Source organism: Tyto alba, unplaced genomic scaffold, assembly GCF_018691265.1.
Source record: "Tyto alba isolate M040663 unplaced genomic scaffold, T.alba_DEE_v4.0 Super-Scaffold_44, whole genome shotgun sequence".
NCBI lineage: Eukaryota > Metazoa > Chordata > Aves > Strigiformes > Tytonidae > Tyto > Tyto alba.
In genome coordinates this window covers 17,142,790-17,161,022 of record NW_024881320.1, presented here as the reverse complement: position 1 = coordinate 17,161,022, position 18,233 = coordinate 17,142,790, and the positions used below count along the sequence as shown (strand labels likewise).

The 18,233-nt window shown below is 44.0% G+C and overlaps 1 protein-coding gene across 1 annotated transcript in view; it reads right to left on the bottom strand.

The window, feature by feature from the left end:
- Nucleotides 1–993: 993 nt before the first annotated feature.
- The window catches only part of MORC2 (MORC family CW-type zinc finger 2), a 57,462-nt gene continuing 40,222 nt past the window's right edge, over nt 994–18,233 (bottom strand). Inside the window, 11 exon segments of the mRNA XM_042805669.1 lie at nt 994–1,083; nt 2,002–2,190; nt 3,464–3,557; nt 3,653–3,844; nt 4,186–4,327; nt 5,127–5,181; nt 5,275–5,415; nt 5,810–6,131; nt 6,133–6,197; nt 6,306–6,380; nt 6,739–6,871. Coding sequence (XP_042661603.1) covers nt 994–1,083; nt 2,002–2,190; nt 3,464–3,557; nt 3,653–3,844; nt 4,186–4,327; nt 5,127–5,181; nt 5,275–5,415; nt 5,810–6,131; nt 6,133–6,197; nt 6,306–6,380; nt 6,739–6,871 — 1,498 coding nt within the window.

The following is an 18,233-nucleotide window of genomic DNA, read 5'->3' as shown; positions in this document are numbered from 1 at the left end:
AGCATTGTCCTTGCTGCCGATCCAGGGCCAGATGTGACTCAGCGATGCAGAGCTCCAAAGGCTCCAAATTCCAGCACTCTAATAAAATTACCTGGAAGAGCAAGTTGGTCAAAGCAACGCAAACCTGAGGGAGTGACAACAGAACAGTGGGTCACTTTATTTTCAGCTGGTCGAGCAGTTCTTCTGCCTTTGCAATTAGGTCTCAAAGAAACAGCAGCAAAAGTGCGCAAGAAGATGAATGCCAGAGAAGAATCTGAACTCCAGCTTCTCCCTCTGATGATCACAACCCACTGCAAGCAGCCCAGCAGGCCATTCTCTTCAAAAAGGATCCTCAGCCTCTGACTGTTAGCACGGTGACAACTCCACCTGCTTATGGAGACCTCGTATTTGGGAAGTTCGCTGCACTGGCAAGTGTCAATCCCCCACCCCCAACCCTCTCAGAACCATCAAGATTTCACCTCCTCCACTCACGCTCACACAGGGACAGTATTTTGCTCTCCTCTGTGTAGTTCAAATTCTTGACTTGGCTTTCTCTAGCCCAAATTCAGTTATCTTCGAAGTCTAAGTCCTGACATCCTCTTCCACAACTCAATGCTTATTTTTAAGTTGCTGCCAGTTCTTGAGACAACTTGCTAGGCAGGATGTTCTGCTCTTCCAGGTTCAGCATATGAATATAACCCCAGATGCAAAAAGGGTACTTAACACTTTTACCTCACTAAAATCACACAGCAACCCTCCCATCATATCAGGCACAGTTCCTATTTCTTTTAAAAATAAATATTTATGAACAAAAGGAATAGATTTGGAGAACTATAATGTTAATTTTTTTCCTGCCAACAGCACAAATGTCTTTTTCATGTAGAAGTCACAAGGACGAGTTGTACACCAACACAACGTAAGTACTGTCTAAAAATCCTTTCCTCATCAGCTGCCAGAGTCCTCCACTGCAGGAATCCACACCTTCCATGCAGCAACCAGCTCCTCTGCACTTCTCTAGGACTTGTACTGGGGCTGCTCAATCTCCTTTGTGATCAAGTCCTCGATATATGCATCCAGTTCATCATCTGTATTAATATCAATGTCCTGAAACCAAAGGCACAAGAAATACCAGTGAAAAGTGAGTTTTGAAGGACAATGCAAGGACAGGACAGAGCAGCAAAGCGTCCTCTGTAACATCGGCTCTGATCAGCCTTCACAGCCTGACTTCCAGCACTCTCCAGCTGCCGACATCTGCTGCGAAAGCACCACCACCTTATCTTGTCAGAGCCTGCTGGACAACGCTTGGAAACCAGTCATCACTTGAAGCTCAAACAGTGCACTCAAGCAATAGGTTTACCGTGCTGATCTGGGTCAAGTTAGGATTTACTCTTTTTATCTTTAACACATATTTTCCTAATAGGGAGCAACTGCTTCCATCAGCTTTTCCATTGTGTGGTCTTAATTTTATTTAAAGTAGGGTTTTTTATTTAAAGTTTATTTATAGCTTTTACTTGAATATATATTTGCTATTTTAATATTTAATAGTACAATTAATAAATAGATTTCACCATAATTTTTTTTATTAAGTATTATTTGTTTCAAGGTTTGCATTTTTATCCATGGGGTTCAGAATCTAGCACCACCTTTCTGCCCAAGAACAGAGCAGAAATTCCCTGCAGAACACTGCCTATGCCCAGGGAAATTCTCCTGCAGCCTCATGCTTCAGAGTAGAAAGCAGAAAACAAATAGAAGCTGTGCAGTATGTACATGCCATGAAAAATCCATCTGTGAAAAATAACACTCATCAGGACCCCTAAGACCTGGATCCCAAAAGGGGGCAGCGACAGCAGCTGCACACTCAGCTGCTTCTGGTGGTCTAAGCCCAAGTTGCACCCAACTGAGAAAAAGCTGAAGCCCAGTTAAATGTTGGACTAAAACATCTCAAGTGACTGGAGGGGCCTGGGTCTGGAGAAGGTTGCTACTCTTGGGGCAGCTCTGGTTTCACACCCCTTCCTCACCCACCTCCTGCACTTTCTGCAGAAGGGCCACGATGTTAGTCCTCAGCTTCTGCAGTTTCTCCTCCGTTTCCTTCAGCTTTCTCTCTGAGTTGCGGAGGTTTTCTTCACAGGCTTTGGCCCGGGCGTCAGCACGTGTCTGATATGAATTGCACAGGTTCTGCAGACCTATCTCATACTGTTTGAAATATTCTTTCTGTAGAAGACAAAACACAACAGATTACATGTTAAGAAGAAACACTGATTATTACAAAAACTCCAGCCCTCACAGCTTGTAGAAGAGTCCAGCTACAGGTACCCCCACACCACCAGCCTAACACCGCGCTCCTGCACACCCTGCCCACGGTTGTTACCATGCTCATATTTACATTTCTGATTTGCCTACTACAGGCAGCACAAAATCACACGGGTTTTCATATTCCTCAAAGACCAGAACTGCAACAAAAGCTGCCTAATTCAGATTAAGAATGCAGCATGTTTTAAAAAGCCTAAAACCACAGTTATGCTGTATGTATGTATCTGACAGCCTCTGTATGCAGTGAGTTTCCTTAGCATAGACAACCCAGACAACATAGCTTATTACTGTGAGGTAGGAACATCTACACTTGCAGAAAACTCCAGACAAGACCAATGTGTCCTGAAGAAGCAGCAGGACTGGTACCTCAAGCAGATGCCTAAATTAACAGAGAACAGAGGAATAGACAAGAGGACTGCCAATATATACATTGCGAGTGAGGGAGTATGGCACTTGGAAGACTACCAAATAAGCAGTGTCTTTTGTCATTTGGTCATCTGTAGGTTTTGTCACCTACAGATGCCTCCTGAAAACATCTCCCTTTGTGGTATGTCAGAGAAGAGAGAAGTCAGAGAAGCCAGTACCATTTCTCTGCATTTCAGCCTGCACTGCACCTTCCATTAACAGCACACAAGATACTGTTGCAGTCTCAGCCCCATCTGTTCCTTGCTCAAATAAAAGGAGGTCACACCAAAAGCCTTAAGATGCACAGCTGACTCACAGGTGGTTAGTCTGCTCACCTGGAAAAGTTTGAGGGGGACTGACTTCCGTCTTCTCTCCCATTTTTAAGATTGCCTCCACATAAATTAGATTTATAAGGCAGCAGGCAAAATGAACAGGTATATCTACATCCTATTTCTACAAACCTCTAACTTGGCCTCTCTTTTTTAAAAGCTTAAGAGCAGTGGATAAGAAGTTAGGATAGTAGCAGCCCCAACAGCTCTCCCACACAGATGTATGGTAATTAAAAAAATCCTCAGACAACAACTGTCAAAAGACCTAGGGCATGTTTCAGAGGCTCTCATTCTTTTTCTCAGCTACTTTAGTCTGCTAAGTATCCAAATAACCTTTTGAAGAATGCAATCTTGCATCAATAGGATGCACACTTCCCATAAGAATGGAATGTGCGTGGCGAAAAACCCCAAACTTACTTTTCTAGAAATACTCAACTCACCAAGGGAAACACCAATAACCCTTCCGAGCTCATGGAACTCAGCTCCTTCTTGGAGATAGGAAAATTTGGAGGTAAGAAGTACCGCAAACAATTTCTATGCAGGAAAGAAAAACACAAAGCCAGAGTTGGGAGTTTAAAAGACTAAAATAATCAGACTGCAGCAGCTCACAATAACTGCAGTGAACCCACCGAAGGATCTGAACTAGTAAGTCTACTGTTTCTTGGCTGCTGCTGGGACCAGTGGTGTCTGGCTCAATTCTGACACAGTCTGAGGTAGAAGGTTCAGCCACAACCACCTCCTCTTTCTGCCGCGTATCTGGAGCCTGGTACTCAGGAGAGGGAGGCTTCATCAACCTCACATCCTCACTGCCCTTCTCTACCCTGAAAAAAAAAATATTAAGGGAAAGTCAGGTATCTTTTTCTACACTGGCCATACCTGAAACACCATTAACAGCTTCATCAGAATCTGTACCCAGCTGTCATCTGAGACCTCTAGATTACACAACAGCTGACTCCACAGGAACATCACATCAAAGTGATGGGCAAACTGTATGGAGTCTGTCATGCTCTTTCCTTAGGAAGCAGCTGGATAGTCCTGAGCACACACACACTCCCTGACATGACAGCAACATATTTCTCTTCAGCATCTATTGAAGTAAAATGGGGTCTTCCTCCTGAAAGTAAAAACAAGTCTCCAAAATCCAGCAGCTAGAGATAGTTACCAGCGATCCCTTGGTGTGGTGTCTGTAGGAACATAATCAAACTTCACCTTCCAGCGTACTGCATGCTTGCCCATTTCCACAGCTGTGACACGGCCTGTGAACCACTCCTTGTTCACACGCACTTCCACATGCAGCCCTTTATCTGCAAGGAGGATGACAGCAAAGATGCATGCAAACATTCAGATGCTGGAGAGCACATTCTCCATGAGCTCTAGACAAAACAGGCACCCTCAGTGGGGAACAAACCTAAACCTGTGATAATTCTTTCAAATGGCACATAAACCATAAAAACATCACTGTCACACAGTTCAACTCCTACTTAGAAACATTAAGATACAAGGAAATTATATGGCATTTTCAGACAGAAGGTTGCTTCTGTAATCTGGGCTGTTTGACATGGGCTTTCCAGGCTCGTGTTGGCCAGTAGGACAATTTGCCACATGTTCATAGTGGATCACTTTTTCCAGACAGGTCCTTGGGAACAAGCTGAAGAACTGCCCTACTCTGGCAGAAGGTGCAATACCATCCTGGCTGCTGTCTTTCCTTCAGGTGTCTCACCCCTCTTCTCTCACAGCAGTGCAGCAAGTCTAGATACAGCTCTCAGCATTTCTCAGCTAACGTAGCTCCATGACCCATTCAGTCAGGAAGGGTGAGCACCACATCAGTCTACACCACGCAGCCAAGCATCACACCCATTAACATGATGCAGTCCTCAGATTACAGATCTTCCCACGCCACAGTTGCCTCTTGTCTATACAAGGGTTCCTGGCCAAAATCATGCAAGTTAGAGTCATCTCTGGGTTTGAGACCCAAATTTACATTAATTCTTATTTTAAAAAGCTCATTATTGAAATCACACGTTTAACCAGTAAGTCTAGTTCTGCAACAGTTCTTTACCACTATGTTAGATGTTAGAGGCAGCTCAAGGGTCCATTTCTCACCTTTCTGAGCTTTCTTCAGTTCTGCCAGCTCTTCTTCCCCAGCACTGTCTGTGAGCTGTAAGCAGAGAGAGCTCAGATTAGCTGTCTCCCACCAAGACTATAAACACTTGACAAATACCTTCTGCTGGGGAAGCCAGTGCACTCTCACCTCTACCACCACCTCACTGGAATCCTTCTTCTCTTCCTTCACTGCCACATATTTGCCCCGTTTTGTCTTCTCCTTGTGCTCCCCCTCCTCCTCAGACCCATCCTCTGTGGTGTTCAGGGTCCTCTTCCGAGTGGTAGAGGCCTGTAGGAAGCAATCTCTAGCTATAATTCCAGCATGCTACCAACCAAAACCTTCTTCCAGTCAAGAAAAAAAAAAAAAAAAAGGTTCAGCATCTAGTATTTCATTTGATAGTTAATTAGCTTTTCCAGAAGGTTTTAGCAGGTGCTACAAGATCATGCAAATGCTCACCCCGCCACTCCACATTCTTCTTTTTCTGGGAAACAGTCTGGTCTAACAGGAAAGAGATGAAACAAGTCTTCACAAGGGGTGTAGAATGGCACTCTTACCCAAGAGTAAAGTAAAAGTTACCTTGTCCTGCACAGGGACTACAGTGTAAATCCCATGCAACAGAGCAAGACAGGCTATACAGAATAGTAGGTAAGGAGATGACAGTTTTCATCCCTTCAAGTCTCACCTGTGGGCATTTGACAGAGGCAGATTTCTTTAGTGCTGGCACCTTGACAGCTTTTGGACTGGGTGTCTCACGTGAGCTTTTGGGGGTCTGCAGGACAGCAGAGGACAGCTTAATTGTTGGGCTTGATTTGGCAAGAGTTTTTAAACCACTGTTAGACTTTCCAGCTGTCACAGCTTGTTGGTGTGTCCTGGAAGTGCTGGCCTCCTCCTTGGAGAGCATGCTTGCCAGTTTGGGAGTGCTGATATTTGTCCAAGCTGAAGAGCTTTTTTTCAGCTGACTGATGGACTTGGGAAGAGGCATAGGTGGTGGTGGTCTGCTGGGAGTTTTTGATTACATCAGGTAAAGGAGGAGATCGCGGGCGCTGAGGTCGGGTCTGTGACTGGGTGTTCTGAAACAAATGAGGGTATAGAAAAAGGACAGAGAGTCGGGCGCTGCTTTTCAGAGTAGCTAAGGATAGCAAAGAAGAGTACAAAGCCTACAGCAGTATCCTATTTACCTCCCCTGCAGGTCGTGTGGTCACTTCCAGAGGCAGTTTCTTTAAGTCAGCTTGAGATCGAATTGGAGTGGTTTTCTATTAAAAAAAAAAATAATAATAAAAATCAGAAAAGCCATCTTTAAAATCTGTGAGGGCCTTCCTGAACCCAGCCCAGCAAATAGTCTTCCAGTTTAAAATAAACAATTATAAGAAGGTGCATTCTGTGTCCGTCAAGAGACATTCCTTCATTTGAACACCAGCAGTCACTCCCATTTTCCTAGCAGAAAATGAAATGCAAGCTGAGATGCTTGTTTTCTGTTATTAAAACAACCCCCAACCCATGAAGGAGCACAGGTGGCATTAGAGGCTGAGATAGACATGACTCAGCATCATCCACCTGCACTAGTTGGTCCCTCAAGCCTTGCTGTGCTTAGTTGGAGACCTCCAGGTTCACCTGCAGAGCTTCCAGCTTTTCCTGCTGCTGGCGGATCTTCTCTGTCAGTTGCTTCTGCTTTTCCTCTTGTGATTTCAAGTCTTTCTTCAGAGTTCCCAGTGGCACCTTCTGCTTCTGCTCCGCAGCTTCACATCTAGCACAAAGGGAATGCCAGACAACCTCAGCAATGATAGCAGAACCTGCAGTCTCACATACACAGCACAGTCCCCCTCATAGCCTATCCCTAATGCATCAGTAAAAACCACTCTCCTTTCTGCAGTAGCCACAACCTCAAAAACAGTGGTTTTTTCTTGGGAAACATATATGATTTAAGGATCAAAAGCACAGTTGTTAAAAAAGAAGCCAGTTATGCTGGGAATTACCAATTCAGAGCCCAGGAGCTAAACAAAGCTTAGGAACAGCAGTGACTGGTTTTCTATACTGTTTCTTTACTCTGGACTTTTACAGAAATTTTCCTTCCTATTAACTTATGTCTTCATACCAATTACTCTTTTTACAGAATTCTTTTCCATTTAGAAAGGGAAGCTTATTACCAGTAACCCATGATTAAGATGTTGTTTACACAAGCCTTCCAACAGAGGATGCACTTCACCTTGCTGCCCAAGACCACAAAGTTTTCCTCTGCAATACCCCATAACTAGTGGCATTTCCCATCCTGTTCAACTTACGGCCTGCAAAACAGTGGCAAATACCCTACTCCCTCAGGTCCCCTCAGATGCAGGATCCTGGAAGAGTCCTTGAGAGAGGAGGAAAACGCAGGTAGGGAATACATGAAAGTGGACTGGCATCACCTTCAAACTTCTGGCTGAGCAGCTGGCCATCAGGAGCATTGCCAGAGGAAGAGGGGACTGAGAGGTTCCAAGGCTCATCTCCTGTCACAGAACTGAGTCATGGACAGACACACACAGGATCAACCTGGGCAAAGGGCACAGTCATGCAGGGATGATGCAAGATAGGAAAGCAGCAGTACCAACACTATAGATCCAGCTGATTCCTTCACTGCCTTGGAACCAAGCCAATAAAAACTTTGTGCGAGTGTGGGTGTTACAGACAAAGGGAGGACACCACTCTTGTGGATCACACAGAGCTCCAAGAGGCTGATGAGAGATCATTTTATCAATATCTCTGATCCTGAACCTGCTATCTAATGGGATATCCCCAGTCTGTGAGATACATACTGTGATCAGCTTTGTCAGTGGCAGGGAGCACAAGCAGCAGTTTCTCCATCAGCCTCTTCTCAGCTGAAGCTAGAGAAGCTCCTCAGCTAAGAAAGTAGCTGTCATCATTGCAAAATGACTGCCTGACACCAAAGCTGCAAATCCCAAAGATAAAGCTGAACAAGTGGCACCGTATGCAAGTTTCCCAGCAGAGAAATGCCATCTCCTATGAAACTGCATGGATTGAGGCTGAAAACATTGTTAACCTGTATCTTACAGCACAGGGAAGTATGACAGCGCCTGTTAGTTCTGCCAACAAAAAAAAATTAAGACTACTCATGACATTCAAAACCACAAATTGCATCACTAGAGGCAGCAAGTCAGAAAAAAAGAATCAACTCAGCACCAAGGCTTTGGTGATGCGCAAGGAGCTTTGAGCCAAAGAATCATCTTCAGCTGGTGTTTCAGCCACGAGTCCGAACGCCATTTAGGACCCAACTGGATTTTAGTTAGAAAAAGGGAGGAGAGCAAGCCTAACACTGACATGTGACATAAACACACTGCCACCTCTGTGACAAAGTGAGTGATGGTGCCACTTAGTGCTGACCCCAACACAGACCATGGCATCAGAAGGGGGTGACCCCTTTACATGACATAGATGGAGAAGAGCCTTCAGCTCCCATCATCTGGGACAATGTGCCACCAGCACAAACTGAGGTGTAGGTGGACAAATTAGAAGGGTGAGGAACAGTTCAGTGCCAAAGCAGAAATAATGCAGGCAGACAATGCCAAGGCAGCCAAACCCACCACATGGTCTTCTTATGCCAGGAGAGAGTCTGAACATCAACTCTGACAGTGCTTCATCTTCAACTTGGCTGGATGAGATACTGCACAGACCTTCATACCACTTAAGCTTGAGGGCCCCCACCCATGGTGGCAACTGCAATTCTTCCCAAATCCTCACTCCTCCCTCAGACAGTATAAATAGCTGGAATGGAATAGCTGGAGCATATGGTCAAGACACACAGAGGTGAAGGTGTGCAAACATGGCACAAGGACACAGCAAGAAACATCAGGCAGTAGAGCGCTTGGAAGGGAAGTTCAGAAGTGCAGTGATTGCAAGGAAGCCCTGCTTTCTGCTGGCACCAACCATGCCAGAAGAGTGCTAGTGCAACTTCTGCAAAAAAACTCTGCCTCATGTAAAAGAACACAACTGTACTCACTGTTGGAAAGTGCACTTGAGACTACTCAATTCAAAAATATTCTAGAGCTATTTATCCTCTGGAGTAAGACTCTGACATCTCTTTCAAAGAAGCTGAAATGACCAGAAGTTTGGATGCCTGTCCAGAACACCTCACCTGCCCTTTCTGACCTCTCTGCAAGGGGAATGTGGGACACCATGCATGCACATACTGCAAAAGCAGTCCAACTCGCTCCAACCGATGTGCCAACATGTTCTCACATGAAATGCAGCCAAACCCTCCAAATTTTCAGGGTATTGCAAATACAAAATTCAAATTATTTCATTAGTAAATCAAGTTCCTATTAGGTTACATGATAAAAAAGCTTATCTGCACATACACAAAAGAGCACAAAGACAACAGCAAGTGGGGGGAACCTGAGTAACACCCTTCCCTGGCTACATCCCAGGAGACACCAGCCCATCCAAGGCCCATTTCCACAGCCCAGAGGCCCAAAGGCAGCTCAGGGAGTGCAAATTAGGTTCTTAGAGGAACAGATACCCTGTTTGGACTCCTGCCAGGGCTGTCCTAGGGCAGCCACAGCCCAAATGTCCAGTCAATGCGAGCGGCTCTCCAAAGCTTCTTTAGAAGAAAGAATCTGGTTCAAACCAATGATAGGAAGCAAAAGCTGGTAAAGGAATGGACTGATGTTATTTGGGAAGGAACAAACATGGGAAAATGGAGAACTAAGAGGCTAAGAAGGGCCAGTTGTACATAAACAGTTGGCTGGTCAGTATGTGTAAGAAACTATGAACTAAGGGTATTGTTTATTGAAATTTATGTTAAGCTCAATGTAAAGGTTAGGCGGCACAAGACAGAAAAACTGCTTATGCAAACAGCTGCCAGACACCGCTTGTGTGAGACAAGATAACCTGTGAGACAAGATGACCGCGTGAGACAAGATAACCGCAATTGCTTACACAAACCAGATACTTGTGCAAGCAGAAGGGGTACTGATCAAAGACAACCACGAATGTAAAAATGTATAAAAAGGAACTGTTTGAACTGATCAGTACGGCAGTTGGCGGAGCGCAGACTCCCCTGCTGTCCAGCGCTGTCTTTGCTCATATTCTACTTGCTATAATTAATAAAATTATAATTGGATTATGATCCATTGTGGTCTCAATTTATAACAATTTCATGGTGCCGTGACTCGGATAAGGAACGGTGGGCTTCTGTCCTCCGGGGAGGCGCCCCGCGGCAATCCGCGGCCCCGCGACTGATAGCCCACCCCATCCTTACCGACGAACCTAAATTCTAGAATAATGAGCAAAAGAGAAACCGGTAAAATCCCATAAAAATTCTGTGCACGGGAGTCCGGACGAAGACGCAGGACGCGTAAGTATATTGCGAATTTGTTCGCGGGTTTTACCGTTCGGGCGGGATTGGGTTTCCTGGATTATAACGAATGAGAGGTTCGATATACTGAACCAAGCGAGTGCGGACCCTTAAGTACTGCGTTTCCCATCTCCCGCGAGGGACTGGGCCAGGAACAAGGGGAGCAAGTGAGTGTGTGTTTGTGGATAATCCAGAAGATGGGGGCGAAGGGCAGCAAGCCTTCGACTCCCATGGGAAGGGTACCCACTGTACCTAAGAATACCCCTCTGGCATATATCTTAGACAATTGGAGATATTTCCCTGGAACACTAGGGAAAGATAAGCAGAAAATGATAGAATATTGTACTAAGATATGGGGGAGGGAAGAAGATTTCTAAAAATGTCTTTTGGCCAGTCTGCGGGTCAGAAGAAGATTGGATAAATGCAACAATTAAATCTCTGGGTTAATAAAAAAAAAAAAAAAAAAAAAAAAAACCTTAACCCGGAAGAAAGTCAGTATGCGGGAGTGTGGCTAAAAAGACCGGGAGCTAGACTTTACCCGCTGAATGAAATAAAAACTAAACAAAAGAAAAAGAAGGAAGGGTTAGACGAAACCCTTCTAACCCCCCCTCCTTACATTTCCCCTCCTGCTCCCACAGCCCCTCCAGAGGTCCCCAGAGCGCCCACTCCCCCACCGGAGTCGGAACAAGAGTCTCCCCCTCCTCCTAGATGTGTAACTAGAAGCCAAAAAGGGGCAGCTCAGATGTACCCCCTAAGGGAAATACCCATGGGGGGACCTCAACCCGTGATCGGATATATTTCCGTACCCCTAAACTCGGCTGACCTATGAGATTTTAAAAGAACCGAGATGGGAAACTTAATTGAGGACCCACTCGGAGTGGCAGAAAGATTAAATCAATTTTTTGGACCAAACCTTTATACTTGGGATGAGATGCAATCTATCCTTGGTCAATTATTTACTACCGAGGAAAGAGATATGATTAGATGAGCAGGAATGAGACTGTGGGATGCTCAACATGCCCAGGGACCTCAAGCGGATATTAAATGGCCACTCCAAAGACCTAATAGGGATAATCAGGATCCGGTGCATAGAACTCATATGCAGGACCTGAGAACTATAGTAATTCAGGGAATTAGAGAAGCAGTACCCTGTGGCCAGAATATTAATAAAGCATTTAATGAAATGCAAAAGAAAGATGAGAGCCCTACTGAGTGGCTGGAACGACTGAGGAAAGCCCTCCAGCTGTATTCTGGGGTAAATCCAGACGACCCTTTAGGGCAAGCACTCCTCAAAACTCAGTTTGTGGCAAAATCATGGGAAGATATCAGAAAGAAGATTGAAAAGTTAGAAGACTGGCAGAATAGAGGGTTGGATGAATTATTGAGAGAAGCTCAGAAAGTCTGTGTAAGGCGAGAGAAAGAGAGCAGCAAGTGACAAGTAAAAATGATGGTAGCAGCGGTCAGAGAGGACCGTAAAGGACGAACTGGTGAACACAGATCTGCTAGAACGAAACAAGGGAACGTAGTAGTAAAGAAGGAACAGAGATGTTGTTTTTACTGTGGAAAGAAGGGACATATAAAGAAGAATTGCAGAGAAAGGATCAGGGATGAGGAAATATTGAAAACGGAATAGGAGAGCCAGGGGCTCTATATCTTAGGGGACCGGAGTCATCATGAGCCCTTGATAAAATTAAAAATAGGTCCCCATAAACAAGAGTTCACCTTTTTAGTAGACACTGGGGCTGAAAAATCGACTATTAAACAAATACCTGAGGGATGTAAAATTTCCCCGGAAAAAGTACAAGTAATTGGGGCAAAAGGAGAACCATTTAAAGTAAACAAAATCAAAAATGTGGTATTCGAAACTGAAAATAAATTTGGAATGGGTGAACTCTTGCTCGTCCCTGAAGCAGAATTTAATCTGCTAGGACGAGATTTAATTGTTGAATTACAATTAGAAATTAAAGTGAAAAATCAAGAGCTAACAGTGTCTACTTATCCTTTGACCGTGGATGAGCAAAAACAAATTAACCCCGATGTCTGGTACTCTCCGGACACAATTAGTAGACTGGAAATCCCACCGATTAAAATCCAAGTTTCTGAACCCCACATACCTGTGAGGGTAAAGCAATATCCCATTTCCCTAGACGGACGGAGAGGATTAAAACCAGAAATTGATCGATTATTAGCACAAGGAATCTTAGAGCCTTGTATGTCACCCTTTAACACCCCCATTCTGCCTGTAAAGAAACCAAATGGGAAATATCGGCTCGTACATGATTTAAGGGAAATCGTTTAAGGGAGCACGGGGCGGCTAGGGTTAATCCCTTGCGGGGAAGTCCCAGCGGCAGGAATTCAAGGGGGGATGGGATTTGTGGATGTGCCGCTCACTAATGTAGAAGTGAGGGCGTATAAGAATGAATTTAGGAGGTTATTAGAGGACCCTGTGGGGCTGTCAGAGAAGACTGATCAATTTTTGGGACCCAGTATATATATACATGGGAGGAGATGCAGTCGATTACGGGAATTTTTTTCTCTCCTGAAGAAAGACAGATGATCAGAACAGTTGGAATGTGGATATGGGAGAGAGAAAATCAGCAGGGGATACCCGGGGAAAGGAAACTCCCTGTAACCCCTCTGCAGTGGAATCAGAATGAACAAGAGCGGAGGAGAGATATGAGTGACTCTAGGTCATTATAATAAGAGTCTGGAGGAACTCCTGAGAGAAGCACAGAAAGTAGATATTAGGAAGGATGAAGAAGAGGCTAAAACTAAAGCTAAAACTATGATAACTGCACAAGAAGCTGTTAGAAACAAACACAAGGAATCTCAGACGGGAAATCACAAATTTGAAACAGGCAAGGGAATGAAAGGGAAGGTGGAACCAAGAGGCACCACTGGCTAGGGAAATCACAAGGGAATGTTTTTATTGTGGGAAGGGGGGGCATTATAAACAAGAATGCCCCCAGAGAATACGGGACCTGTTGGTGTTTGAAGTAACCCAACAGGATGAGGGTGGTAATCACTAGGGGTGTCAGGGACTCTACCTCCTGGGGGATATACCAACAGAAGAGCCCTTGATAAATTTGAAATTAAGACCCCAGGAGGAAGATTATGTAAAAGATACAACTTGGGCTGTAGGGGCTAAAGGTGAAGGGGTTTTTGGTCCCAGTTATAAAGAATGTGTTAATACAAGGGGAAGATCAATATGCTGTTAATGATTTGTTGTTAATGCCAGGGGTAGGATGTAATTTGCTAGGTAGAGATTTACAAGTGCAATTAGGAATAGGTGTGGTGCTGGGTGAAGGAAAACTAGTGGTTAAATTACTAGAATTATGGGAGGAGAATCGGGGAGGATATTTAGGAACCAGAGCATAACTGTTTGGATTTTATAAATTATCAAACGAAAATAAGAGAAGATCTGTTAAATAAACCTTTGCCCTATAGAGAAAAACTATTTATTGATGGGTCCTCTTGATGCCTAGAAGGAAAAATATTGGGTCATGTAATTATCGAGAGGCAGAAGATGGAAGTGTTTGAAAAGGGGAAATTACCTGCTGGGTGGTCAGCACAAGTCTGTGAACTCTATGCCCTAAAACAGACATTGGTATATTTGAGAGATAAGGAAGGGACAGTGTACACAGACTCAAAGTATGCATTTGGAGTGGTCCACACATAAAAATATGGGAAGAAAGAGGGCTTATAAATACAAAAGGGAAGGAGTTAGTACACGAGCGGCTGATCAGAGAAGCTTTAGAAGCCCTGAAGCTCCCTACAGAAATTGCAGATGTGCACGTGAAAGGACATCAGAGGGGAGCATCAATGGAAATAAGGGGGAATAATTTAGCAGATTAAGTAGCCAGAGAAGCAGCTACAGAATCATCATTGGTAGTTTTATTGGTAATAATACCAGGGGATTATGAGAATTTAGCCCCAAAATTTCACAGAACAAGAAAAGGATATACTTAAAAATAAGGGGGGAAAAGATTCAGAAGGAAAATGGACTTTAGCAGATGGAAGGCAGATGTTAAACAAAACAAGATCATGAGAAATTCTGTCATTAATACATTAGAAAATACATTGGGGAACGCAATCACTTTGTGATCATTTTCTTAGACAATATGGGTGTATAGGAATATATACGGTAGCTAAACAACTAGTTGATCGATGTTTAATTTGTTAAAAAGTGAACAAAAAGGTAAAAAAAAAAAAAAAAAAAAAGGTGGCTGCGGAACAGGAGCTAGCCATACAAAGCCTCCAGGTAGACTTAACAGAGCTACCTTAAATACAAGGGTGAAAGTATTTGTTGGTATTAGTGGCTCACTTAACTCATTGGGTGGAAGCAATCCCCCACACCAAGGGCAATGGCAAGCATGGTATCCAAGGTGTTACTGGAAAACATTATCCCCAGATATGGATTAATAGAAAGAATAGACTTGGGCGGAGGAACACATTTCATTTTAAAAATTATACAACAGCTATCTGAAGCCTTAGGGATCGAATGGGCATGGCACACCCCATGGCATCCTCGGAGTTCTGGAAGAGGAGAAAGAATGAATCAAACTTCAAAACAAACCTTGACTAAGTTAATGATTGAGACTCAGATGTCTTGGATTAAATGCCTGCCGTTGGCCTTATTAAGGATCAATACTCAGCCACGAACAGACCTGGGAATTTCTCCCTATGAAATGATGTTTGGATTACTATGTATGAGTAATGACAGGGATATTGTCATCCCTGAAGTAGGAGATCAGTATGTAAGAAAGTATGTAATAAGAATTGGTAACACTTTAATGAAACTAAGAAAGAAAGGACTTCTGCCTCAAATACCACCATTGGCTTTTAAATATCCACAATGTAAAACCAGGTGATTGGGTATTGATAAAAGTGTGGAAAGATTAATCATTAACTCCCGAGTGGGAAGGTCCATTTCAGGTGCTGCTGACCACCGAGACAGCGATCCGAACAAAAGAAAAGGGGTGGACTCTTGCCTCCTGAGGAAAAGGACCGGTGGAAAAGCCTCAGGAGTGGACTGTGGTACCATCAACTGACCAACTACAAGTCACCCTCAAAGGACTAAGTAAATTCATCAGGAGGGGATTGAATGACTCTTAACCAGTGGTTTGACTGGGTTTTTAACTGGGTTCAGAGGTAACACTGTGAAAATTTACTTATTCATTTGCTTACTTGCTGTATAAGGAAACAAAAACAAAAAAACAAACAAACAAACAAAAAACTGTCAGGGAAAAGCTGGCGTTTACCGAGCATTAACTGACAGACATGTTACAGAGTGGCTTTTGGTAACAGATTATAAGCATTTTGGATTCAATTAGGCATTGCTAGAAAATCAACCTAATTGGGTAATACCTTGTCTCGAGTGTATGTATGGATGTCATGAAGCGTGGGTTTTGTGTGAATGTGAAATGTGTTACCGGATGTGGTATTTCTTGCAGATGGAGAAAATTGTCTTATAACTGTATAGGGAAGGGCCATGAACTGTAACCTTGATTTACGGGGAAAAAGAGGTTAGTCCCCAGAATTTGTGATGTCCCTGAGAGTTGATGGGAGGACACTATCGGAAAGTGCCAAAATTTTGCTTTGCTTAGAAACAAAGGAAGTGGCTACAAAGGAGCTGCACTTGAATTGACTAACTCTTAACACACGGATTTGTTAAACAGTAGAGGGCAAGACCGGGTTAACCTCTGTGCTCGCCACCAAGAAGACCTTTTTCTCAGCTGTGGGCTGCAACCCCATAGGCATGAGAGGTGGGAGTATATGTTATACCGGACCTCTACTAATCATCCTGGTATGGTTTGCTTTAATAGTGGCAAATTTGTGCAGCAAGTGCTTTACTGTTATGTCCAACATCAGAGTGGCTTTGCTTTCCCAAAGACAGAAGGGTGGATGGAGATATTTTAGTGGGAAGAAGAGAATCCAAGTAAAAGATGTGACAGAAGTAAAACAGCCAGTACCAAAACTGCCGAAAAGACCTATAACAGAATTTTCAACATGGTTAACCAAAGGAGATGGTGGTTTACATAAGCAGATACAACTACATGGGTACTTGAAAGAGGAACATTTACAAGGGCAAAAGATATGTAGTAAAAAGGCAAACAAAGTGAGGGCTACCAACATCAAGGCTGCACAATAAATTGCTGCCCATGCATAAGCACGCTCCATTGTTTTCGCGGTATCGGAGGTACAAGAGTGAGAGCGCGAGTGGCGAACCTGCCTGGTCTGTAGGGATCAGGAGTCAGGGTCCACATACGCAGCAGGAAAATGGATTTCCACGCCCCCAGCCCAAAGCGCATGTGTTGCTGGAGGGTCTCGAAAGTTCGGCTATACCCGGATGGCAAAAACACCTGCCAGGCCCGCCCAGATCTAGGCAGCACAGGCATTCTGGGTGGAAGAGAAACTTCCGCTCATTGCGCACTTGGACCTTCCTCGGTCAAGCCGCTAGCCTGGGGCTGGACTATCCCACTATTCTTACTGATCCCGCTGGATTGCAATCTTGGGAAGATGGGAGTAGGGGACGATCCCGTGTGCGCCGGCCTGCTGTGGGGATTTTTCATTATATTGGTGGTGACTGTCGTTGCCATCGCGGTATGCGAGGGAATGTCTCGTGGCTGGTGTCGGAGATCACCTCCTCCCCCCAATCCTCCAAGATCACGAAGACAACTAAGACGCCCTCGAAACCTTGATGAGGTGATGGAAACAGACTTATAGTTCAAAGAAGAAAATGTTATTGATCAGAGGAGTTACCACGCGGCATGTGACTGTTGTTCTTGGACTCTTTCTGTCTTTCTATCGCTATCGCCCCCGTGAGTAAGGGTAACAAGACATCGAAGGACAACATCCAAAGGACAGTGCTGATATCTTTGGTTCTTACTTTTTCTCTTTCTGATTGTGTCGCGTGGGACTTTGCTGGATTGTTATACAGTTAATTATTTCAGGTTCTTGTTTGCTAATAAATTGTTGATTATTGTTTACAGAGTGTCTGATAGTACGGTTGACTGTGCAGTTCGGCACACAGCTCGAATTTGCTTAACACCAACAGGTGAAACAGTAGTAGCAAATTGCATGTTGGTCACAACATGTTGGATTAACTGAACAAAGCAAGGAATAAATAACACACGGCAAAAACATTAAGGCGACAACTGCACATAGCAGATAGAATAAGAGCTGTTTTACCTATGGTGCTCTGAAAACACCCTCAATGTTAGACTCAGAATGGTGGGATGATCTATTAGGAGCTTCCTGGTGGAAAAGATTGTTGTGAATGCGTTATGCCACGTGAAAACTATGATTGTAATTGTAAGGTATTATCTTGAGAGTGTTATGATAAATGTTGGAATTGTGGAAAAAGGTTTGTTTGCAGTGACGAAAATGAAAGTAGCATCTAATAAACAATAATAGGATAAAAGAAAAAGGGGGGATTGTAAGAAACTATGAACTAAGGGTATTGTTTATTGAAATTTATGTTAAGCTCAATGTAAAGGTTAGGCGGCAAAAGACAGAAAAACTGCTTATGCAAATAGCTGCCAGACACCGCTTGTGTGAGACAAGATAACCTGTGAGACAAGATGACCGCGTGAGACAAGATAACCGCAATTGCTTACACAAACCAGATACTTGTGCAAGCAGAAGGGGTACTGATCAAAGACAACCACGAATGTAAAAATGTATAAAAAGGAACTGTTTGAACTGATCAGTACGGCAGTTGGCGGAGCGCAGACTCCCCTGTCGTCCAGCGCTGTCT